This window comes from Phyllobates terribilis, unplaced genomic scaffold, assembly GCF_046119375.1.
Source record: "Phyllobates terribilis strain yellow unplaced genomic scaffold, ASM4611937v1 Scaffold_5__5_contigs__length_657084704, whole genome shotgun sequence".
Classification (NCBI taxonomy): domain Eukaryota; kingdom Metazoa; phylum Chordata; class Amphibia; order Anura; family Dendrobatidae; genus Phyllobates; species Phyllobates terribilis.
Window position 1 is genome coordinate 395,135,187 of NW_027362765.1, and position 26,541 is coordinate 395,161,727.

The following is a 26,541-nucleotide window of genomic DNA, read 5'->3' on the forward strand; positions in this document are numbered from 1 at the left end:
AAAGTACAACTCGTCCCGCAAAAAATAAGCCCTCACACGGCCATACTGACCAAAAAATAGAAACGCTATGGCTCTGGGAACAAGGGGAGCAAACAACGAAAATGCAAAAATGGAAAATCCCAGGGTCCTTAAGGGGTTAATAACGGATTTTTTTGTACAGCCTAATAAGATAATGAGTCACTGGACAACATACAAGCTTTATTATGAACACTAAAAAAAAATATTTGCAGTTACCTCAGGTTAAGCTTCCCGCCATTTTTCTAAACTGCTTTGGCTAAATCAGTGATCAGGTGTCACCGTCTGCCAATCATACCACGTCTCTGAAGTCACATGACCTACACTCGCGCTCCCCCGCGCTGGCTTTACTCCTTGTCATCTTCCCGCCTTTTTTTTCAATCCGGCTTTACTTCACACGTAGAGGTGACGTCTCCGCTGAGTGGGCGGAAACGTCAGCGATCACGTGACACATCACTGACCTATCCTAAGGATGCTACGAGTCATGTGACGAGCAGCCGCTTCCCCGCGCAGTCAGCGCCTCCTTCCTCCTGTCAGAGCTGTGAGGAGGGCTCAGCATGGCGGAGGCGGCCGCTCCCGGTGCCGTCCTCCTCTTCCTCATCTCCCTGTCTCCACGGCCCGCGTCTTCCTGGCTGCTCGGTCTCCGACCGGAGGACACGGTGGGCGGCCGTGTGTCCCTGGAGGGAGGCACTCTGAGGGCGGCTGAGGGGACCCGCTTTACCCTGCGCCTCTACTTCCAGCCTCCGCTGTCGGCTCAGCAGCAGCTGCATCACCAGCAGCCGAGCTCCGCGGGTAACGGCTCCGGGCCTCCCCCCAGGCTGGTGTTCATCGAGGAGCCGCGGGCTGGCGGTGACCCGTGCCTGGATGAAGGGGCCTGGGCTTCGGATGTGGAGGTGCTCGGCCCTCTGCAGCCCTCCCCTCACGGAGGCTCGGCCCTGGTGGAAGTCAGGGTCCGGGAGCTGCGGAAGGGGGAGCGGGGGAAGCTCTTCTCGCTCTGCGCATTTGACGGGCGGCGCTGGGAGCACCATGGCGGGGAGCACTTCGTGCTGGAGGTCCGGGAAGCTGCCGAGGCGATGCCGGCCTGGCTGCGGGCGCTGGTGGCGCTGCTGCTGCTCGCCATGTCCGCGCTCTTCAGCGGCCTCCGCCTCAGCCTGCTCTCCCTGGACCCGGTGGAGCTGCGGGTGCTGCAGAACAGCGGCTCCCCGGCGGAGAAGGAGCACGCCCGGCGGGTGCAGTCCGTGCGCGCCCGGGGCTCCTACCTGCTCTGCACCCTGCTGCTCGGCAACGCGCTGGCGAACGCCTCCCTGGCCGGCTGGCTGTGCTCGTCCCTCCCCGCGGAGCCCTGGCTGGCCGTGCTGCTCTGCACCGCCTGCGTCTTTCTGTGCGGAGAGGTGGCTCCCTACTCGGTGTGTTCCCGGCACGGCCTGGCCATCGCCTCCCGCACGCTGTGCCTCACCCGCCTGCTGATGGCGGTCACCTTCCCGCTGTCCTACCCGCTGAGCCGCCTGCTGGATTGGGCGCTGCGCCAGGAGATCAGCACCTTCTACACCCGGGAGAAGCTGCTGGAGATGCTGCGTGCGGCCGATCCCTACAACGACTTGGTGAAGGAGGAGCTGAACATCATCCAGGGCGCCCTGGAGCTCCGCACCAAGGTGGTGGAGGACGTCCTCACCCCGCTGGGAGACTGCTTCATGCTGCGCTCGGACGCCGTGCTGGACTTCAGCACCGTCTCCGAGATCCTGCGCAGCGGATACACCCGCATCCCGGTGTACGAGGGCGACGACCGCGCCAACATCGTGGATATCCTGTTCGTCAAGGATCTTGCCTTCGTGGACCCGGATGACTGCACCTCCCTGCAGACGGTCACCCGCTTCTACCACCGACCCCTGCACTGCGTCTTCAATGACACCCGGCTGGACGCGGTGCTGGAGGAGTTCAAGAAGGGTGAGGGCGGCTACACCCCTGGCCTGTGCGACTCTTTATCACTGACTCCTGTGCCTCTCCCATCCCCGGCCTCCCCCTGTGCCTCTCCCATCCCTGTCTGTGTCCTCCCGGCAGTCATCACCCCCCCAGTGATCCAGCAATGTGCTCATCCTGAAGCATCCCTGTCCCCAGCTTCATCATCCAGCAGCTGTAATCCCTGTCTCAAGCCTGTGTCCTCATCAGTATCATTAAGCAGCAGCCTTCTGTTATAATGCATCAGTAACATTACCATCACCAGTCTGTGCCCCCAATAGTCATCAGTTCCTGCATGCTGTGTTATTATGGACCTAGTATCCCCCACCGACTACCCTTATCAGTACAGTCGCCAGCGTCATTTAGCAGCTATCCTACTGTACTATACATATTGTATCTGTAATTATTAGCCTGTATGGTATCTTCATCATAATATATATCTAGCATCCTCCATCGCCTGCCTGTATTACCACTGCAGTTATCAACTCCTGCGTCATACTGTATTATGTATCCAGTCACACAGAAGAGGGCCCCTGTGAAGGGCAGTATGTGTACCCTTTGGAGTCCATAATGAACCCCTGTATTGGGCACCAAGTTGCCTCTGTATCTAATAATATTAGCTGTTATTTAGCAGCTGTATCCTATGTTACACATCTAGTATCCTGCACAACTAGTTATCAGCATCCTACTGTATTATGTATCTCATGTCCCCTACCAGCTGCCCTTATCTTCACTACAGTCATTCAACAACTGAATCCTAATGTAGTATCCAGTCTGTATCCTAACTACAGACATGGATCAGCCTCTGCATCCTCCCATTACTCCTTCGGCATCAGCAGCCTGTATTCTCCTGACTACTGTTGTGATCTGTATCATTCAGCTACTGCTTTCTGTAATATCACATAACTAGTGTCCTGTTTCCACCAGTCTCTATATTTATTTTATTTTTCTCACTTATATAGCTCCATTAATTTCACAGCGCTTTACAGTCATCAGCATGGCTGACCCCATTGGTGCTCACAATCTAAATTCCCTATTACCGTACTATGTCTTTGGAGCATGGGAGGAAAGCGGAAAATCCAGGGGAAACACATTCAATCTCGGGGAGAGCATACAAACTCCTTGCAGATGTTGTCCTATTGTGGGATTTGAACCCAGGACCCCAGCACTGCAAAGCTGCAGTGCTAACCACTGAGCCACCATGCTGCCCTGCAGCCTACTACAGTATAGTCCTCATCGGTTCCTGTATTTATTTATTGTACTTGCTTATATAACGCCCTTAATTCCACAGCACTTTACAGAAATCATCATCACTGTCCCCAATAGGGCTCACAAAATATATTACTAGTATGTCTGTATCTTCCATGTCTAGTATCCCCCATCACCAGCCTATATACTCACTACAGGTATCGGGGTGGTTCAGTTGCTTCATCTTTCTACTTTACATATCTATTATTACCTTCACTAACTTCACGGTTTCCTGCATCCTATTACATGTTTCACCAAGTATCCTCTATCATAGGTCTGTGCCTTCCTCAGCATCATTCAGTAACTGCATCCTTTTACATTACATGTCTTAAGTATCCTACATCACCAGTCTGTATCCACAATAGTCATTGCTCCTGTATCCTATAGTAAAGTGGTTTGAACGCCTTTGGAAACTTTTTTTTAAGTTTTCATTTAAGAGGACATGTGTTTTGCTCAAAAATTTAGTTAAATACCATGAAAAAATCCCCGAGCTCCCTTGATGATTTTTTTTCTGTTTTCCTCTGTGTTGCTCTGTTGCAGAGATATTCACATTTGTTGCTTTTGGAGCACCGTATGTGAAACCTCTGCTTGTGGGCCAACTGAGCGTTTCTTCAGAGACTTCTTTGGGGCCATGCACTTTCAGCCCTCTCTCCCAGATGCTGTCAATCACAGCTTAGCATTTCATCGATCAGTCTCAGAAATTGCTGAGCTGTAATTTGCCGCATCTGGGAGGGTGGGGTGAAAGTCCTTGCCCCCAGAGAAGCTTTGTAATGTCAGCAGACATCAACCCCAAAGCCATTATCACACTTGCCACCGCATCGGGGCAAGTGGGAAGAGAGGAGGTTAAGCGCCAGAATTGGCCCATCTAATGGATGCGCCATTTCTAGGGTGGCTGAGGGCTAATGTTATTAGTCTGGGAGGGGGCCAATGTCCATGGCCCCTTTCTAGGCTATTAACCCCTTACTGGCCTGGGGCGTATTAGTGCGCCCCAGGCCATCACCCCCGGTTCAGTGAGGGCTCCGGCAATGAGCCCGCACTGAACCGGGCACATGTCAGCCGATTATTACAGCTGACATGTGCCTGCAACAGCTGCGGGTGGAATCGCGATCCACCTGCAGCTGTTAACATGTTAAATGCCGCTGTCAATCTCTGACAGCAGCATTAGCCCCGCCCATCAGTGACCCCGTCACGTGATCGCAGGTCACCGATGGGTGGTCATGACAACCCTGAGTCTGCAACAGACCCCAGTGGTTGTCATGTAAAGATTACTATGAGCGCCACCTAGTGGTCGGCGCTCATAGTACAGGAGCATTTCTGCTACATAGAGGTGATCTGCTCATCACCTCTATGTAGCAGAGGCGATCAGGCAGTTGCTGCTTCTAGTCTCCTATGGAGACTATTGAAGCAAGCAAAAAGTTTAAAATAAATGTTTTTAAAAAAATTAAAAATAAAAGTTTAAATCACCCCCCTTTCGTCCCATTCAAAATAAAATAATAAAAAATAAACCACACATATTTGGTACCGCCGCGTTCAGAATCGCCCGATCTATCAATATAAAAAAAGAATTAATCAGATCGGTAAACGGTGTAACGAGAAAAAAATTCCAAACACCAGAATTACGTTTTTTTTTGGTCGCCGCAACATTGCAATAAAATGCAATAACGGGCGATCAAAACATCGTATCTACCCCAAAATGGTATCAATAAAAACATCAGCCAATCGCGCGAAAAATAAGCCCTCACCTGGCCCCAGATCCCGAAAAATGGAGACGCTACGGGTCTCGGAAAATGGCGCCGTTTTTTTTTTTAAAAAAAAATAGCAAACTTTGGAATTTTTTTTCACCACTTAAATAAAAAAGAACCTATACATGTTTGGCGTCTACGAACTCGTAATGACCTGGAGAATAATAATGGCACGTCATTTTTAGCATCCAGTGAACGTGGAAAAAAAAAAAAAAACAACTGTGGAATTGCATTTTTTTTTGCAATTTCACTACACTTGGAATTTTTTTCCCGTTTTCCAGTACATGATATGGTAAAACTAGTAATGGCGTTTAAAAGTACAACTCGTTCCACAAAAAATAAGCCCTCACATGGCCATATTGACCAAAAAATAAAAACGCTATGGCTCTGGGAACAAGGGGAGCAAAAAACGAAAATCCAAAAACGGAAAATCCCAAGGTCGCGAAGGGGTTAATATCAGCCCGCAGCTGTCTGCTTAGCTTTTGCTGGTTATTAAAAAAAGGGGAAACCCCACGTCATTTTATGGGGGCTCCCCCTTAATAACCAGTAAAGGCTAAGTAGACAGTTGTGAGCTGATATTAATAGCATGGAAAGCTCTATGTTTATTATGCCCTTCCCAGACTATAAACAGCCCTCAGCTGGTTAAGAAAATTAAGGGGGGCCCCACGCCATTTTTTTCTTTAATAGCTAAATGTACAGTAAGCTACACACTGCACTGATGATATATCACATATTTCTATATATCATTCATATATCTATAAAAGATTGTTTTATTAGAAAACTAGCTTGAAATGACAAAGAATTACTGTATGTCAAAGCTGATGTTAAAAACGCATTGCATGTGCATGTCAGCTAGGTGAGGGAAAAACGCCTGACACTCTCCAACTTTTCAGGCTGATAATCTTAGCTACTTTATATATACAGATGTGAGCATACCCTAAGGCTGTAACACAAGTCTAACAGCAGAAAGGATCCATGTGGAAATATTCATAAAGTAATGGCAGTAACTCACAGATCAGAATTTACAATCAATTTGCATCAGTCACGTGTTATCCCAAAGGTAGGACTGTGTCCACATTACTAGTATTCTTAAGGCAGGATACACCAATGCCGCTAGTGGAGCAAAAGCAATGGACAATATAAATCAAATTAGTATACTACCTGATGAATACATTTCTGGCTTTGGCTTTAAAAGCTGCATTTGTGATAACATCCAAATAAACGACCTATAAGGCTGTGTGCCCACTATGCGGTTTTTAAGCGTTTCCGCAGCGGCAATTCCGCTGCAGAAACGCTTAAAAAACACTTGGTAGAAGGTCTGCCATGTTCCCCAACGATAAAACGCATGTGCTGTGCACGTGCTACGGAAATTTCTGATGCAGATTATCATTGCGGAAAAATCTGTGGCACTACCAATTATTTTGCGGAATAGCGGCGTTTTCGCTGCCATTGACTTGCATTGGACCGCATGACATCCGCAACACTACATGTGCACATGCAGATATCATGTGGTTCAATGTGCGGATGGTACCCGGGTTTGGAGAAGAGGAGACTCTCCTCCGGACCCGGGTACCATAGAAAACTAAAAAAAAAGAATAAAATAAAAAATATACATTATACTCACCTTCTGATGGCCCCCTGTGTCCTTATCCGATCCGACCTGGCTTGCCGGCAGCTCGCGATGGTCTAAAAGGACCTGCCATGACGTGATTTAGTCATGTGACGGGTCACACGACTGCTGATGTGGGCGGTCGCATGACCCGTCACTTGACAAAATCACGTCATGGCAGGTCCTTTTAGACCACCGCGAGCTGCCGGCAAGCCAGGTTGGATCGGATAAGGACACTGGGGGCCATCAGAAGGTAAGTATATTTATTTTTTACCATTCTTTTACGGTCACACTATAAAAATCCATGTCGTTTGCATGGATTTATATAGTGTTTCCAAGTGATGCTAAAAGCGCTTGACAACCCGCATGCGGAAGTGGATGTGAAAAAGGCTTCACTTCCGCTTGTCCCTGGCAGGAAAAACGCATGTACAATCCGCATGCGTTTTTTCTGCCAGGGAGATGCAGAAACGCTCAGGAAAAATCCGGAGCATTTCTGCATCGTTGACACATAGCCTAAGGAAGCAGTCAATGTAAAGCTGGTTCTGCACTCCGTGTGCTGTGTTAGTCAAGGATTCTTGAATTGAAGGCATACACACATGGTCAAAATTGTTGGTACCTCTCATTTAATGAAAGAAAAACCCACAATGGTCACAGAAATAACTTGAATCTGACAAAAGTAATAATAAATTAAAAATCTCTGAAAATGAAAGTCAGACATTGCTTTTCAACCCAACTTCCACAGAATTTAAAAAAAAATTAAACTCATGAAATCGGCCTGGACAGAAATGATGGTACCTCTGAAAAATAATGTGACAAATGGGATATGTGTAATCGAGTTGTGTCCACTAATTAGCATCACAGGTGTCTACCATCTTGTAATCAGTCAGTGGGCCTGTATATAGGGCTACAGATACTCACTGTGCTGTTTGGTGACATGGTGTGTACCACACTCAACATGGACCAGAGGAAGCAAAGGAAAGAGTTGTCTCAAGAGATTAGAAAGAAAATTATAGACAAGTATGTTAAAGGTTATAAGACCATGTTCCTGTGACTACAGTTGCACATATTATTCAGAAATTTAAGATCCATGGGACTGTAGCCAACCTCCCTGGACGTGGCCGCAGGAGGAAAATTGATGACAAATCAAAGAGACGGATAATATGTATGGTAACAAAAGAGCCCAGGATAACTTCTAAAGAGATTAATTAAAGGTGAACTTCAAGCTCAAGGAACAGATCGCACCATCCGTCGTTGTTTGATCCAAAGTGGACTTCATGGGAGACGACCAAGGAGAACACCATTGTTGAAAAAAATCATAAAAAAGCCAGACTGGAATTTGCCAAACTACATGTTGACAAGCCACAAAGCTTCTGGGAGAATGTCCTATGGACAGATGAGACAAAAATGGAAGTTTTTGGCAAGGCACATCAGCTCTATGTTCACAGACGGAAAAATGAAGCATATCAAGAAAAGAACACTGTCCCTACTGTGAAACATGAAGGAGGCTCTGTTATGTTCTGGGGCTGCTTTGCTGCATCTGGCACAGGGTGTCTTGAATCTGTGCTGGGTACAATGAAATCTCAAGACTATCAAGGGATTCTAGAGAGAAATGTGCTGCCCAGTGTCAGAAAGCTTGGTCTCAGTCACAGGTCATGGGTCTTGCAACAGGATAATGACCCAAAACACATAGCTAAAAACAGAATGGCTAAGAGGAAAACGTTGGACTATTCTGAAGTAGCCTTCTATGAGCCCTGACCTAAATCCTATTGAGTATCTTTGGAAAGAGCTGAAACATGCCGTCTGGAGAAGACAACCTTCAAACACGAGACAGCTGGAGCAGTTTGCTCATGAGGAGTGGGCCAAAATACCTGTCGAGAGGTGCAGAAGTCTCATTGACAGTTACAGGAATCGTTTGATTGCAGTGATTGCCTCAAAAGGTTGTTCAACAAAATATTACGTTAAGAAGAAGAACCATCATTTCTGTCCAGGCCTATTTCATGAGTTTAATTTTTTTTCAAATTCTGTGGAAGCAGGGTTGAAAAGCAATGTCTGACTTTCATTTGTTCATTTTCATAGATTTTTAATTTATTACTTTTGTCAGATTCAAAGTTATTTCTGTGACCTTTGTGGGTTTTTCTTTAATTAAATGAGGGGTACCAACAATTTTGACCACGTGTGTATATGTAAGATACCCACAATATTCATCTGTCATCACATGTGAGAGATAATAGTAAATGCATCTATAAGAAGCCATTGTGCATGCTTCAAGCTTTATTCTGGAAGTGTCACATTACAAGTAGTTAAATTCCCATCTTCACAGATGGGAATTGTCAGCTATAGCTTGTAAAACAGGCACTTTTGCAATTTACTGCTTTTTAAAACTTGCTGCTTTTTTTGAGATATTACACTTTTTCTTTATTTGCAGCTCGTTGCCAAGTAGATCAACCATCTAGCTTATGTGCACTGGGCTGAAGCAGGCAGGGATTAGGAGATAACAGGTTGCTCCAGTGAACCTGGCAGCTGCAAAACAGCACTTACAAGCTCAATAGAAAGGTTGTAAGCACTGTGCACCTTCTGCTATCCAGCAGCGGTGGTCGGTCTCCAGGGCAACTAACTGTAAACAAAAAAAGTGGTAGTATCTCAAGAACTGATGAAAATTTTAGCAAGCAGTAAATTGCAAAGTTACTTGTATTTACAAGCACTATCGGACAATACCTAAATATGAAAGGAAATATTTTATGAACCCCAGCTCTTTAACCCCCAGGGTGGTTTGCACGTTAATAACCAGGCCAATTTTTACAATTCTGACCACTGTCACTTTATGAGGTAATTACTCTGAAACGCTTCCAATGGATCCCACTGATTCTGAGATTGTTTTGTTGTGACATATTGTACTTCATGATAGTGGTAAAATTTCTTCGATATCACTTGCGTTTATTTGTGAAAAAATTTGAAATTTGGCGAAAATGTTGAAAATTTCACAATTTTCAAAATTTGAATTTTTATTCCGTTAAATCAGAAAGATATGTTACACAAAATAGTTAATAAATAACATTTCCCACATGTCTACACTGTGTGCAGAATTATTAGGCAAGTTGTATTTTAGAGGATTATTTTTATTATTGATCAACAACTATGTTCTCAATCAACCCAAAAGACTCATAAATATCCAAGCTTAATATTTTTGGAAGTTGGAGTGGGCTTTTTTTCGATTTGGCTATCTTAGGAGGATATCTGTTTGTGCAGGTAACTATTACTGTGCAGAATTATTAGGCAACTTAATGAAAACCAAATATAATCCCATCTCACTTGTTTATTTTCACCAGGTAAACCAATATCAGTGCACAAAATTTAGAAATAAACAAACATTTCTGACATACAAAAACAAAAAAAATTAGTGATGAATATAGCCACCTTTCTTTACGATGACACTCAACAGCCTCCATCCATAGATTCTGTCAGCTGCTTGATCTGTTTTTGATCAACATTGCGTGCAGCAGTCACCACAGCCTCCCAGATACTGTTCCGAGATGTGTACTGTTTTCCCTCCCTGTAGATCTCACATTTTATGATGGACCACAGGTTCTCTATGGGGTTCAGATCAGGTGAACAAGGGGGCCATGTCATTATTTTTTCTTCTTTTAGACCTTTACTGGCCAGCCACGCTGTGGAGTAGTTGGATGCATGTGATGGAGCATTGTCCTGCATGAAAATCATGTTTTTCTTGAACAATACCGACTTCTTTCTGTACCACTGCTTGAAGAAGTTGTCTTCCAGAAACTGGCAGTAGGTCTGGGAGTTGAGCTTCACTCCATCCTCAACCCGAAAAGGTCCCACAAGTTCATCTTTGATGATACCAGCCCATACCAGTACCCACCTCCACCTTGCTGGCGTCGGAGTGGAGCTCTCTGCCCTTTACTGATCCAGCCTCTGGCCCATCAAGAGTCACTCTCATTTCATCAGTCCATAAAACCTTTGAAAAATCAGTCTTAAGATACTTCTTGGCCCATTCTTGACGTTTTATCTTATGTTTCTTATTCAAAGGTGGTCGTTTTTCAGCCTTCCTTACCTTGGCCATGTCCCTGAGTATCGCACACCTTGTGCTTTTTGATACTCCAGTAACGTTGCAGCTCTGAAATATGGCAAAACTGGTGGCGAATAGCATCTTGGCAGCTTCACGCTTGATTTTCCTCAATTCATGGGCAGTTATTTTGCGCCTTTTTTGGCCAACACGCTTCTTGCGACCCTGTTGGCTATTTGCCATGAAACGCTTGATTGTTCAGTGATCACGCTTCAAAAGTTTGTAAATTTCAAGACTGCTGCATCCCTCTGCAAGACATCTCACAATTTTGGACTTTTCAGAGCCCGTCAAATCTCTCTTCTGACCCATTTTGCCAAAGGAAAGGAAGTTGCCTAATACTTAAGCACACCTTATATAGGGTGTTGATGTCATTAGTCAACACCCCTCCTCATTACAGAGATGCACATCACCAGATTTACTTAATTGGTAGTTGGTTCTCAAACCTATGCAGCTTGGAGTAGGACAACATGTATAAAAAGTATCATGTGATCAAAATACTCATTTGCCTAATAATTCTGCACGCGGTGTACTTTACATCAGCACAATTTTGGAACGAACATTTTTTTTTATTAGTGCGCTATAAGGGTTAAATGTTGATCAGCGATTTCTCATTTTTCCAACAAAATTTACAAAACCATTTTTTTAGGGACCACATCACATTTGAAGTGGCTTTGAGGGGCCTTTATGACAGAAAATACCCAAAAGTGACACCATTCTAAAAACTGCACCCCTCAAGGTGCTCAAAACCACATTCAAGAAGTTTATTAACCCTTCACGTGCTCACAGGAATTTTTGGAATGGGGAAGAAAAAAATGAACATTTAACTTTTTTCACAAAAATGTTACTTTAGACCCAAATTTATTTTTTTTTGCATGGGTAACAGGAAAAAATGGACCCCAAAAGTTGTGCAATTTCCCCTGAGCAAGCAGATACCCCATACTTTGGGAAAAATCACTGTTTGGGCGCACAGCACGGCTCAGAAGGGAAGGAGCGCAATTTGACTTTTTGAATGTAAAATTTGCTTGAATAATTAGCGGACGCCATGTTGCGTTTGGAGAGCCCCTCATGTGCCTAAACAGTGGAAACCCTCCACAAGTGACACCATTTTGGAAACTAGACCCCTCAGGGAACTTATCTAGATGTGTGGTGAGCATCTTGAACCCTCAGGTGCTTCACAGAAGTTTATAACATTGAGCTGTGAAAATAAAATTGTCACATTTCTCCCACAAAAATGTATTTCAGCCCCCAGTTTTGCATTTTCATAAGGGTAACAGGAGAAATTGCACCATGCAACTTGTGCAATCTCTCCTGAGTAAGCCGATACCCCATATGTGGGGGAAAACCACTGTTTGGGCGCACGGCAGGGTTCGGGAGGGAAGGAGCGCCATTTGACTTTTTGAATGTAAAATTTGCTTGAATAATTAGAGGATGTGCCCCTGATGTGCCTAAACAGTGGAAAACCCCCACAGGTGACACCATTTTAGAAACTAGACCCCTGAGGGAACGTATCTAGATGTGTGGTGAGCTCCCTTAACCCCCAGGTGCTTCACAGAAGTTTAGAACATGAAGCCGTGAAAATAAAAAAATCTAACTTTTTCCACAAAAATGATCTTTTTGCCCCAAATTTTTTCGTTTCACAAGGGTAAGAGGAGAAAATGGAACCTAAAAACTGTTGTGCAATTTCTCCTGAGTACGCCAATACCCCATATGTGGGGAAAATACACTGGACACACGGCAGAGTTCAGAAAGGAAGGAGCACTGTGTGACTTTTTGAACGCAAAATTGCCTGGAATCAAGAGCGGACGCCATGTCGCATTTCGGGCGCCCCTGATGTGCTGAAATAGTGGAAACCCCCCACAATTGACTCCATTTTGGAAACTAGACCCCTCAAGGATTTTATCAAGGGGTATAGTGTACATTTTGAACCCAAAGGTACAACAGAATTTGATAACATTAGGTCATCATATTGAATAAGTTGTCATTAGTCTTGAGTGCAAGTGCTCGGGTATGCACCAAGTATCGCGGGTGCTCGAGTGACATGCTCGAGTCCCTGCCCCGCATGTTTCACGGTTGTTAGACACCCAAAAAAAAACATGCGGGGATCGCTCGTGCATGGCAGGCGATCCCAGTAATGTTTTTTTTGGCCGCGAAGCATATAGGGCGGAGACTCGAACATGTCACTCGAACACCCGCGATACTCAGTGCAACCCTAACCCTAGCACAACCTTAACCCTAGAGTTTATTTTTTTTACACCATTCCTCGTGTGGTATAAGTGATTAGACGACTTTATTCTTCGGGTCGGTGCGACTACAGCGATACCAGATTCATATCGGGTTTTTATGATTGACAGCTGTCACACTAAAAGACACTTTTTTTGCAAAGACTAGTTTTTGCATCACCATATTTTGAGAGCTATATTTTTTCCATATTTTGGCCGACAGAGTCATGTGACGGCTTGTTTTTTGCGGGACAAGTTGACGTTTTTATTGGTACCATTTTCGAGCACGTGACATTTTTTGATCGCTTTCTATTCTGATTTTTGGGGGGCAGAATAAACAAAAACCAACAATTCAGAAATTATTTTTTTGCGGTTTTTTTTATGCCGTTCCTCATGTGGTAAAACTGATAAGGTAGTTGTATTCTTCGGGTCAGTACGTTTACAGTGATACCGCATTTATATAGCTTTTTTTATGTTTTGGCGCTTCTACACAATAACGATTTTCTAGAAAAAATAATTTTTTGTATTGCTTTATTCTGAGAGCTATAACTTTTTTATTTTTATGATGATGGAGCTGTGTGGCGGCTTGTTTTTTGCAGGACAAGATGACGTTTTCAGCAGGACCATTTTTATTTACATTCGTCTTTTTGATCGCGTGTTATTCCATTTTTGTTTGGCGGTATGATGATAAAGCATTGTTTTTTGCTTTGTTTTTTATTTTTATTTTTTTACCATGTTCACTAAAGGGGTTAACTAGTGGGACAGTTTTATATGTCAAGTCGTTTCGGACGCGGCGATACCAAATATGTGTACTTTTATTGGTTTAATTTTTTTTTTCATAATAAATAAATATTATGGGTTCAATATATTTTTATTTTTTGGGGATTATTTTTTTTCATTTTTTTTTATATTTTTACAATTTTTTTTCATTTTTTTTTTTTCACTTTTCTACTTTTTTTTTTTACTTTTACACATTGTCCCACTATGGGACTTTCACTTTTTGCAGCCTGATCGGCAGTGCATGGCATAGAGAGCAGCAGCTCCCTATGCCATGCAGCCTGTCAGCACTGCACACAGGGGAGACATTACTTTGGTCGCGCACTGCGCATGACCAAAGTAACGTCCTGGTGACCCGGATGTTGTCATGACGACATTGGGTCGTCATGGCAACATCCAGAAACCTCCGTAGACATCGCTGGACGCCGGCAGGAGAGGTGAGTATAACGATCACCTCCCCTCTTGCCACCGCAATGCTGCGATCGACTTCGATCGCAGCATTGCCGGGGTTAATGTGCAGGGAGCGGTGCAGGACCGCTCCCAGGACATAGTACCGGGTGTCAGCTGTGACAATCAGCTGACACCCGGCATCGATCGCACCGCGCGTAATAATACCTAGCTTGTCCATAAGTCCCAGGGCACAGCTACGTATTATTACTTACAAGGTCGGAAAGGGGTTAAATGCTTCTTATATGCATATATACTTGTATTTTTCTTATTCATGTGGCATCAAATATTGCATCCCCATTGAATCAATTTGCTGAGCGATGCAGTTTTCTTACATACAACCCCTGGCAAAAATTATGGAATCACCGGGCTCGGAGGATGTTCATTCAGTTGTTGAATGTTGTTGAAAGAAACAGATCATAGACTCATAGACATGGCACAACAGGGGTTGTATATGCTGTAAAAATAGCAAAAGTCAGCACCTAACAAAGTGAAATTAATGGGCAGGTGCAAATCTGCTGCGACTGCAATACAATAACAAGCACAAAGATGCTGCAGTGCCCTGCAAGTGCTGAGATATATGCATATACAGTATGTAACTTTTTTAATTGTTTTAACCATTCAGCGACTGAGCATTTTTTTTTTTATCGTTTGACTTTTTTTTTTTTTTTCTCTTTTTTCCAAGAGCCATAACTTTCCTTCTTTTCCCGTCATAGCCATGTGAGAGTTTTCTTTTTCTTTGGCGGGAATAGTACTTATGAAAAATGTCATTCACTTTACCATACAATGACCTGAAACATGGGAAAAATTACAAGTAGAGTGAAATGTTGCAAAAAAAGATTCCTTCAATGTTTTTTGGATTTTGTTTTTTTTCAGCATTCATTGTGCTGTGAAACATGATTCTCCAGATGAGTACAACTATGGTGATACCAAAAATATAGTTTAACTGTTTTAGTGATTTAAAAAAATTAAACTTTGTAAAAGTATTTGGTTTGTGTCAACATTTTCTGAGACCCATAACTTTTTTTTTATTTTTCTGTTGATGGAGCTGTATTACAGGTTGTTTTTTGCTTGTAGTTGTGGTTTTTGTAGTATATAGAAGAAGCGATCAGGCTCAAGTTGCAGAAGAGGATTAAAAGAAAAAAGATTTTAAAAAATCAAATAGCTCTTTTAAAAAACTTTAGAAACAATTTTTTTTTTACAAATTTCAGGTTTTTTTCAATTAATCAAAAACAATACTGATATATATGTGTGTTTGTATGCATGATATCAAAGTTTGATAACAAAAAATCGGTCTGTTTTTCTCGTACTCGGTAAATACTGACATGTGAATGAGGCCTTCGTGTTGCTGTATAACATGTTTCGTATAGACTTCCTCAGGCGGAGTGTACTGCCAAGAAGGAAAACTAGGGATAGGGAAAAAGGAATTATTCAGATCACCAAGTGCAGCAAAGTTGAAACCTCTATCATGGAAATGCGGTGCACAAACTCCAGACCGGCACCTGGGCTACAGGCAAGAAGAAAAAAAGAGTATCCGCTCAATGTATAAAAATTAAAACATGACTTTTAATTGAAAAGTTAAAAAAAAAGAAAAAAATGTAACAAAAATGGGCGAGAAGGGATTAAGTGCTTTACAGCTTGAAACGCATAGACCAGTGTCCTTTTAACTGTCCCTATATACAGTAGATAAAGGATTCACAATAGGTGATGTCACAGCTCACCTCCACCTGTACAATGACTGATAGCCGCTGCATACAGTAGATGACACAGGATCCACCATTCTCAATAAGTGATATCATAGCTCACCTTCTGTACAATGTGTAATAATAGGATCCATCAGTCACGATAGGTGATGTCACAGCTCCCCTCCCCCTCCTGTACAATGACTGATAACACCTCTATATACAGTAGATAACAGGGTCCACCATTCACAATATGTGATATCACAGCCCATCTGCTCCCCCTCCTCCTGTACAATGACTGATAACAAAGGATCCACCATTCACATTAGCAGATATCACAGCTCACATCCTCCTCCTGTACAATGACTGATAACACCTCTATATACAGTAGATAACACAGGATCCACCATTCACAATAGGTGATATCACAGCTCACATCCTCCTCCTCTACAATGACTGATAACACCTCTATATACAGTAGATAACACAGGATCCACCATTCACAATAGGTGATGTCACAGCTCAACACCTCCTGCACAATAATTGATAACAACTTTATACAGTAGATAACACGATCCACCATTTTCAGGAGCTTATGTCCCAGCTCACCTCCTCTTGCCTCACAATGACCTCTTACCCAATTAGAGTACGCTCAGTTTATACTCCTAGTCAAACAAATAGGGCCTTAGTATATTGCTGTTAAAGGGATTGTCCACTACTTTTACATTGATGTCCTATCCGCTGCACCCCCCCACCGATCAGCTGTTATTGGTCCCTCTTCCGTAAGATTACAAATTAAATGGGAGGCGGATGTGCAGTACACCGCGGCGGCCACTACCACTTGACGGCGGAGCCCCGCAGGTGAGCACTTCCGGTGGCCGCCGGCACCGATAACAGTTGATCGGCAGGGGGTGCCGCGTGCGGACAACTTCTTCAAAAGTAGTGGACAACTTCTTTAATGTCCATGTGAAGAACAGGAAGCAGGAGTCTAATATTAGGTCTAATGGGCAGCTTGAAAATTGCAAGATTTTTTTTCATATAAAAATACATATTTTAAAAAATATGTATTTAACGTACAAAAAATGTATTTCAACAATAGGTAATTTCTTGATGACATGTTCACTTGAGGTCCTTCTACATCTGGACGTACTACAGCTTCATGCAACCTCACAGCTATAGAAGGGAATGGTATCTGTCTGGTTTCTCCTGTATCTGTAAGACTTTACATCCAGCTTGGCTGCTATTGCTCATATTAAATGGATGCTATGATGCAAGTGTGAACAGACCCTGATTTTGGCTGTTATTACTGATGAGTGGTACATCCGGTATTATAACAGTTTATGTATTCTCGCTGCAGACTAAGTTGCTGAAGTGCAGTTTTATCTTTGCATTGTTGTAGGTAAATCTCACCTGGCCATAGTACAGCGGGTCAATAACGAAGGAGAAGGGGATCCGTTTTATGAAGTGATGGGAATTGTGACATTAGAGGATATCATAGAAGAGATCATAAAGTCAGAGATACTGGATGAGACTGATCTGTACAGTAAGTATCACATTTACAATATGGTGCACATTCTGCTACAAAAAAGTGGATCTGTCCCCAGATTTCACAGTATAAACTAAGGCTGTGTGCGCACACAGGAATTTTTGGAATGGCTCTGTTCCAAAAACACTTGAAAAACTCTTCATATTTATTTCTTTTGTAAAACTACTTTGCTGTTCTTATGTCCAGTCTTTTGGTCTTTTTTCTGTTTCATGTTTTGAAAAATGCTGCGAAGAAAGTGCTCGTCATTTCCTTTATGCGGATCTGAATGGAAAACGCTCCAAAATAGCCACTTTCCAATCAAAAGGCTGCAAAGAAAAAAAACTTCAGGAAAAAACTCTAAAAAATGGAAAAAAAATAGTTCTAAAACTCCCTAAATGTGGAACATTTCATTAAGTGGTTTCCATAAAAAAATATCATAGTTTCTCACTGCCTCTATGTGCACATATCCTAAATGCATGATTAAATGGATCTAGACCTGATGAGGCTAGTGTACTTACTCCATGTCAGAATCCTAACTAGAGGCACGTAAACAGGAACTAATTCATAGGTCCCTCCTTTTATGTCTATTGTATTAAAGGATACCTATTTTTTTTATTTTATATCTAGTCCTTTTCTAAATTATGCAGCAGGTCGGTGGGGGTCTGGCTGATAAGACCCCCACCGTTCGTCAACAAATACCGCTATTCTCAGCAGGCAGAAGTGCTCTAAAGAGCAGTATATGGGCATTATAAACTTGTACAGCCCTTGGCTGAAACACTTTCCCCACCCCTGCTGTACAGAGGCTGGAGTATGGACTTACAGACTTTTTGCACAAGTTCCCCACCGCTGCCTGCTGAGCAGAGCAGGTTTGTGAGTGATCAGTGGGTGTCTCAGGAGCTGGACCCTCGTTGATCTGTAACACATGTTAGGAACCAGATTGTAAATAAAAAATAAATGAATAAATGTATATTTACTCTTTAAATAATTTCAAGGTTGAGTCAAAACATTTTCCGCACTTCTGCTGTCCGCACAGTCTTATCGGCGCTTCCTGTACATTTTCGCTGTTTCCCCAGTCACTGCTGTGCAGGTTCGCAAATCTGTCGTCAGTTAATTTGTGACTGCAAAATACAATGGCCGCCTCACATGTGTTTTTCATAAAAGAAGAGCAATGTATAGTGATTAGTTTGTTGTGGTCAGAGGGTTCATCCCGTGCCGATATTTATCAAAGACTTTATGCTCAGTATGGAGAAAGTGTTTTGTCACAAAGAATTGTTCATGAACTGATAGAGTTCAAGCAATGTCACACAAGTGTCAGTCACGAAGAAGGAGCCGGACACCCGTCCACGACTGATGACGATGTTGATTGTGCACGTGGACTGATTCTATGGGTAGACAGTAGACGTGACAAATCAGCCCTATGAGGCCGAAGAGTCACGTCTGATGAGGAGATAAAGACAGCAGTGCATCTGTGTTTTTCCTTTTTCTGAAAGTTGATTAAAAATGCAGAGCTTATCGGAAAGACAGACCTGCAGCTGGGAACCAGAGCTGAGACTTCTAATACCAAGGCCACGGCATCCATGTTCCTCAGCACAAGCCTTCTGTCGCCTCCAAACACTGCGCTGTCTTCCTCCTCTACCCAGGATCTCAGGAAGAAGACCCCTCTTCCTCCTGGTGGACCGAAGCAGTCTATCAAGAAGAGGGTTCAGCGCCAGAAGACCGGAGCCGGGGCTTCATTTACTGAGACCGCGGCTCCGGCGGTGAGTATGTTACTTCAATTGCAGCGTGCAATCCCTCACTTCCGCCGACTTCAGCCAACGTGTGCCACCCCCAAATCTCCTCAGAATGTGCCCAAACTTCAGGGGGACAATCGACAGGGTATATACAACATCCCTATTACCCGCGCTAAACTCAAGTATATAGCACAGGGAGTATTAGAAGCCCAGAACTCTTCTGCCTCTGCTAAGCCTACTGCCTACCATCCACAATCTCATATACCCACAGTGAACATTAATACTCCACACTGTAAAGAGTTTATATCCTCCAAACAAATGGTCATTCCACAAAAGGGGAAGCAAAACAGAGGGAAAGACCCCAATAGTTCACAAGGAAACTCTGCAATCACAAAAGATACCCTTCCTACTTTAGGACAACAAACTCAAAAAGGGTTGACAATCGATAAAGGTCTCTTAAATGAGGATATTATCAAAGTTATCTCAGGGGAAAAATCTATTGCTAAAGACCTGAATAAGTCCTTCTGTATTGAAGAAAAAAGTTCCGGATACAAAAGAAAAGATTGGACAGATAACAATAAAAATAATAAATATTCTTCCCTGTCAATTTCTGATAATGATGATGAGTCGGTCGACTCTTCCACAAACCCAACACCGTTCAAGCAAAAACCGAGAATAGACTTTCATACACCACCGGGTTCTATATCCACTGACCGTGTAGATCAGGGTTTTATGGAGGCACGGTCCTCACATCCAGAGGACCCACACATCAACCTTTCCCCATCTCAAATTTACATGTGCAATTATTTTAAAACTACAATATCTTTGATGTATGAAAATCTTAATAAAAGATTTGATACACTCCAAAATTCAATAACAGAAATAAAACAAAAAGCCGAAAATACAGAAAAAAGAGTTGATAATATCTCATCTAGACAAAACATGTTAGAAGATTCAAATTCGGCCCTAAGCTCTGAAATTAAAATACTTAAAACCAAAATAATTGAACAAGAGGATAGAAATAGGAGATGCAGTCTTAAATTTAGAGGGATCCCAGAACAAGTCCCTCCTACAGAACTATCCTCCTACATAAAAAACATCCTAAAGAAAATCTTCCCAGCTATCTCAAATCTTGAATTGGTTCTGGATAGTACACACAGACTTCAAAAACCGAAATCTATCCCCAAAGATTTACCTAGAGATACCATTACGAAATTTCCCTTCTTTGAGACCAAAGAAATGCTCCTTAAAGAGACCACAAATCCTTTCGGCCACCATATGACACAATCAGGGTTTTCCCAGATTTCTCTAGAGAAACTTTGGGCTTCAGAAAATCCCTGGGAGAGATAACTTTAACACTAAGACAAAATAACATCTCATATAAATGGGACTTCCCTCTGAAATTACTGATTTTTCTTGGCGGGAAAACACATATCGTCATAAACCAGGAGGAAGGTCATCTCTTTTTAGAGAACAATAATCTCCTGGGAGAGAAAGAGGACTTCACTTGACTTTATCCAGATATTCACTGAGGATTCTTCTTTCGTTTCTTCAGAAAGCCCGAATTTGTCCATGACTTCTCACATTTATAACTAATAGTTATTGCTTATCTTGTATAACACATATCCTTTTTACACCTGCAAAATTCCAGGTCTTCTGTGCAGAGCACTGCTGAACTTTTTTTCTTTTTCTCCCCAGTTAGGTGAAGGAGTGAGATATTGTGTATTTTTTCTTCCACTCCCACCTCTAATGTTTCTCAGAAAACTGAAAGCTTTAACTTTTTTTTTTCTGTTTGTGTTTAGATATGTCTGTTTTTTCGTTCCCCTCTATATTGCTTTATAAACACAAAGATACAGATGTTGACATGGTGATACCTTGTTTAAAACTGATCGTACTAGTTGCAATTTTAATTGTTTCTTTAGTTTATAATGGCTTTAAAATTCCTATCTTTGAACGTAAAGGGACTTAACAGTCCATTGAAGCGATATTCCGCTTGGAAGGCGGCTGTACAATCAAAGGCAGACATAGTTTCTTTCCAAGAAACTAAATTTAAAGAAAAAACCCTCCTAAATTTAGCCATAGATCTTTTCCTTATTCCTTTAGATCTTCATCTTCAGTTAAAAAGGCTGGAGTTCTTACTGCAATAAGGGATACCATTACTTTCTAATTTATTGATGAAATAATAGATCCAAATGGAAGATTCCATATTTTATTATGTGAACTGGAATCTGTAACATATACGATTGTCAACATTTATGCTCCTAGCGTAGGACAAATAACATTTCTCAATAAATTGATGAAAAAGGTAAATAAAATCCAGAAAGGTATCCTCATCATTTTAGGTGACTTTAATATCATCCCAAACAAGCAACTTGGCTCTACAGCTTCCACTAGGTGTAGTAGGCCTTCCTTAAATAATAGGTTAATAAAAGAACAATTGTATGATGTATTTCGTTGTTTGAACTCCTCCTCAAGAGAATTCTCCTTTTTTTCCAATTTACATAAATCTTACTCGCGGATTGATTTAATACTCACTGACATACAATCAATTCAAAAATTTGTAGAAGCCTCCATAGGTCATATTACATGGTCAGACCATGCTCCAATAACATGCAAATTAGGGATGTCGTCATTAAAACGCCCCCCCCCCCCCCCCCCCCAAGAATGGAAAGGTAACTCCTTTTTCTTTAATTATCCTTTATATAAAAAAAAAATAGAAATTGCCTTGGAAAATTATTTTAAAGAAAATAATTCCCCCGAAATATCTCCTAACTCTTTATGGAATGCCCACAAGGCTGTCATTCGCAGAATTTTGATACAAATAAACTCTATCCACAAAACAGGCTAAAGAGCAAATAAAGGAAATTACTAAAAAAATCAACATAGAAGAAAAAAATCAACAAAAAAACCCATAAACACAAACTAATCTATTAAAACTCAGGTCAGAATTTATAGCCCTCCTTTTAAAAGATTATGATAAAATGATTACATTTTCTCGGCAAAATTTTTATTTCTCTTATAATAAAATGTCTAAACTTACCGCAAACAGAGTGAAAAATCAACGTTTCAAAACAAGAATAAAATCCTTAAAAATAGAGGACCCAGACTGTTACTCTTCATCCCCCCAATCTATTGTAAATCAGTTTGGGAAATTTTATTCCAATCTATACAATCTAAAGGACGACCCCAACAATTTACAATCTAATACAGAAGATATTAACAAATTCCTAGAAGAGGTCTCTCTACTTAAATTAAATCCAGAACAACTTAATTCTTTAAATGAACCCTGCACTAAAGAAGAGATAATCTCTGCTATTACTAAACTCAAAGACAATAAATCCCCTTCTTTAATTTTAATTCCTGTGCTGGCTCTTTTCTGAGGGAATCCTTACTCGCAAATATTACAGTTATCCCCAAACCAAATAGCAACTTAGAATTAACACAAAACTACCGTCCCATTTCCCTACTTAACGTAGATGTTAAATTATATGCAAAAATTATAGCAGATAGAATAAAAGACATTATTCCAGAATTAATTCATTTTGACCAAGTAGGTTTTGTTAAAAATAGACAAGCCCCAGATAGCTCCAGAAGAGTGATAAATGTACTATCTATGATTGAAAACGAAAAAATCCCATCAATTTTATTATCAACTAGCTGTACTACCCGGCTTCGCCCGAGTTAATAACTGCTGTTAGCAAAATAGAATGTGTTAACAAAAATTTATTCTCCACACAAAAACCACAAAACAAATAGATAGAAAGTTCATTGGCTCTTGAGGAAGCAGTTCTTGTTCTCTTGTCTGCAAGCCTCGCTTCTCTCTCCTCAGAAAGTTCATTGGCCCTTGAGGAAGCAGCTCTGGTTTTCATGTCTGCAAGCCTCGCTTCCCTCTCCTCAGAAAGTTCATTGGCTCTTGAGGAAGCAGCTCTTGTTTTCATGTCTGCAAGCCTCGCTTCCCTCTCCTCAGAAAGTTCATTGGCTCTTGAGGAAGCAGCTCTTGTTTTCATGTCTGCAAGCCTCGCTTCCCTCTCCTCAGAAAGTTCATTGGCACTTGAGGAAGCAGCTCTTGTTTTCATGTCTGCAAGCCTCGCTTCCCTCTGCTCAGAAAGTTCATTGGCTCTTGAGGAAGCAGCTCTTGTTTTCATGTCTGCAAGCCTCGCTTCCCTCTCCTCAGAAAGTTCATTGGCCCTTGAGGAAGCAGCTCTTGTTCTCTTGTCTGCAAGCCTCGCTTCCCTCTGCTCAGAAAGTTCATTGGCTCTTGAGGAAGCAGCTCTTGTTCTCTTGTCTGCAAGCCTCGCTTCCCTCTGCTCAGAAAGTTCATTGGCTCTTGAGGAAGCAGCTGCTGTTCTCATGTGTGTCAGCCTTGTTTCTCGGTCTTCACATTTTTCATTGGCCCATAATGCAGCTTTTCTTTTTGCATTAGCTGACATTCGTGCCATGAAATTCCTTTTCGTGAGACATTATTGTGGTAAAAATAGTCTGTAACTGGCAGTTTCCATATCCTTTCCACCAACACACCCTAACTGACATCTTATTACCTTACACAAGCTTTGCTATACTGAGAATGTCCTTTGTTGCCTATATTAACCAATCACAGCTCAGATTAATTAACTGTAGCAAAATAGAAGCTGAGCTGTGATTGGTTGCTATTGGCAGCCTGATAAATCTTTGTGAGATGCGTTTTGTGTGTGCTGAGGGTGGTATATGTGTTCATGCACGTGGTAGTGTGTGGGGCATTTTGTGTGTGTGTTCATATCCCCGTGTGTGGTGAGTATGAGTATCCCATGTCGGGGCCCCACCTTAGTAACTGTACGGTATATACTCTTTGGCGCCATCGCTCTCATTCTTTAATTCTCCCTTGTTCACATGTGGCAGCTGTCAATTTGCCTCCAACACTTTTCCTTTCACTGTTTCCCCATTATGTAGATAGGGGCAAAATTGTTTGGTGAATTGGAACGTGCGGGGTTAAAATTTCGCCTCACGACATAGCCTATGACGCTCTCGGGGTCCAGACGTGTGATTGTGCAAAATTTTGTGGCTGTAGTTGCGACGGTGCAGATGCCAATCCCGGACATACACACATACATACACACACACACATTCAGCCTTATGTATTAGATACATGCCGAAAAAGCATTTGATCGCATGAATTGGAACTACATGATTTTAACACTTAAAAAATTTGGCTTTGAAGGCAACATATATTAAACTCTATAATAGCGCCCTACTCAAATCCTTCCGCCAAAACTATAGTTAATAATCAGTACTCTAACTTATTTCCTTTAAAAAATGGTACTCGTCAGGGTTGCCCCCTTTCACCGCTACTATTTACCCTATCAATAGAACCCCTTGCAGAACTAATCAGACTTAATAAAAACATCAAGGGAATTCCCTGGGGATTGAGGCAGCACAAGATAGGACTTTTTGCTGACGACATCCTCATAACCATTACGGATCCTTTAAATTCTCTTGTGAAATAACCAAAATAATTGAAAAGTTCTCATTTGTTTCTTATTATAAAGTAAATGAAAGAAAATAAAAAATCCACAGTTTTTAATTGGATTCGAATTTAAAAAACATCATTAAGAGTGAGTTCCCTTTTTCTTGGGAGGAGAACAAAATCATTTTTTTAGGTATAAGAATAACCAAATCTTTGAGTCATATAGTCGAGACAAACCTTTCGGAAATATTTAAAGAAATTCAGAACACGCTAAGAAATTTTGCTAAAACTGACACATCTTAGTTAGGAAGAATAAAAAGATACAAAATGATGATTCTTCCTAGACTCCTATATATTTTTAGATCAATTACTCTTCTTATACCCCCCCCCCCCACTGGATTCAAAAATTACACAAGCAATTAGCAGACCCCCAAACCCCCAAGAGTAAATATAAATCTTCTCTTCAAAGTAAGGCGAACGGAGGTATAGCTTTACCCAATATTTGCGCGTATTACGAGACTAATATCATATTACAAAGCAAGAAATGGCTATTAAAAAACAACATACAAAATTGGGTCTCTTTAGAAGAATATTCAAATGGAAATATCCCTTTATCTTCCCTAATCCTAATTAATTTATTAATCCCAAATCTATCATTACCATCTCATCCTCTTTTAAAATCCACAATTACACAATGGAAAAGACTTTACAAACTATCTCCAGACAAAATTTGTCCCTATCCCCCTGAAAAAGTTCCTTTAAATACTTTCAGTCTAATTATTCCAAAATTTCCAACTGGGAAATGGACTAAATTAGGAAATAAAGACTATTTTCATATTCTTACAGGACCAAATAAAGACAGAATACTAAACTTTTATACTTTAAAAACTGTTGACGGTCTACCAGAAGAGGAAATTTTCAACTTGATAGAACTAAGGAAACTTATATGAAATAAAATATCACTACCTTTGGCCTTACCACATACCATCATTACGTTATTAGACCAACCTTCTTCAGATAAAATATGGAACACGAAAAATATATTTTCCCTATTCAACTCGGACCTTGAATTCTCCAAATCTAAACAAATCTTAAAATGGGAAGCTGATCTTCACAAGAATTTTTCCAAAAGTGACTGGCAACATACACTAAAATACACATATAATTTCTTTATTAATGCAAATATTCAAGAAAATTTTTTCAAAATAATTTCCCGATGGCATTTGACTCCTGTCAGACTCAAAGAAGCCTACCCAGACTATTCCGACGTATGTTGGAGAAAATGCGGGAGCAAATGTGACGCGCCCCCTGGGCCAGTGTTGTTTGGGGGATACCCGGAGCCGGATCAGATGGGGGTTGTAGTCTCCGAGTGGCGGTGACCCGGTCCGTGCCCAGGGTGTCAAGCTCAGTGTGTGGCAGTCCTACAGATGTTACTGGATGTTCTTTAGTGTCGACTACGCCACCCGTTGATTTGCGGTCACTACGGCCGCCGCTGCAGCAGGGTCCGCTGAGGCTGGTGGTGTGTGTGCAGCTCAGGTAGTATAACCCCCAACGGGAGGGGTATAGCCTCAGGGGGGTCAGTTGCAGAGGATGGTGGTTGTGGAGGTGCAGTGAGGATGGTAATGAAACTCAGAGTCGGGCTGTGCAGTTCAGGGTTTTTACTTACTGCTTTTGTGTTGGTCACTCTGGCCTTGAGTGACCACCCGAGCCGTGCTGCGTCCACCAGGTCCTGGACTCGGCCAACCCCCAGGTGATTCTGGAGCGTGTTCCTGAGCTCCCTTTCTGACTTGTCCTTCTCTCTGGCCTTCCCCACCAGGGATCCACCTAAGTCCGGCTCCCTCGGGCCTCTTGTTGGTAAAACCCTTGTCTCTGGGTTCCCTGACCCTATTCTTGGTTTGCCTTCCGGGTGGATTTAGTGGGTGGTCGTGGCAGATCCTGCCCACGACCTCCGGTCTCTGGCTAAGGATTAGTGCCCTCCACCAGCTTGGGATCCGGTACCCTTGTGCCAACTCTTCACCCTCTGGTCTAATTTTGGGTTCTTGGAGTTCCCTCTTCTCCCCCTCTGGGTCC

General features: G+C 42.2%; 1 protein-coding gene across 3 annotated transcripts in view; it reads left to right on the forward strand.

The window, feature by feature from the left end:
• The first annotated feature begins 504 nt into the window (after nt 1–504).
• Nucleotides 505–26,541, forward strand: part of CNNM1 (cyclin and CBS domain divalent metal cation transport mediator 1) — a 71,896-nt gene continuing 45,859 nt past the window's right edge. For 2 of the 3 annotated variants that reach the window (XM_073685002.1, XM_073685004.1), the window contains exons 1-2: nt 507–1,959; nt 17,176–17,319. In XM_073685002.1, coding sequence (XP_073541103.1) covers nt 573–1,959; nt 17,176–17,319 — 1,531 coding nt within the window. In that variant the 5' untranslated portion in view covers nt 507–572. Of the gene's footprint in view, nt 1,960–17,175; nt 17,320–26,541 lie in introns of all 3 variants that reach the window. The other variant, XM_073685003.1, reaches the window with a different exon arrangement.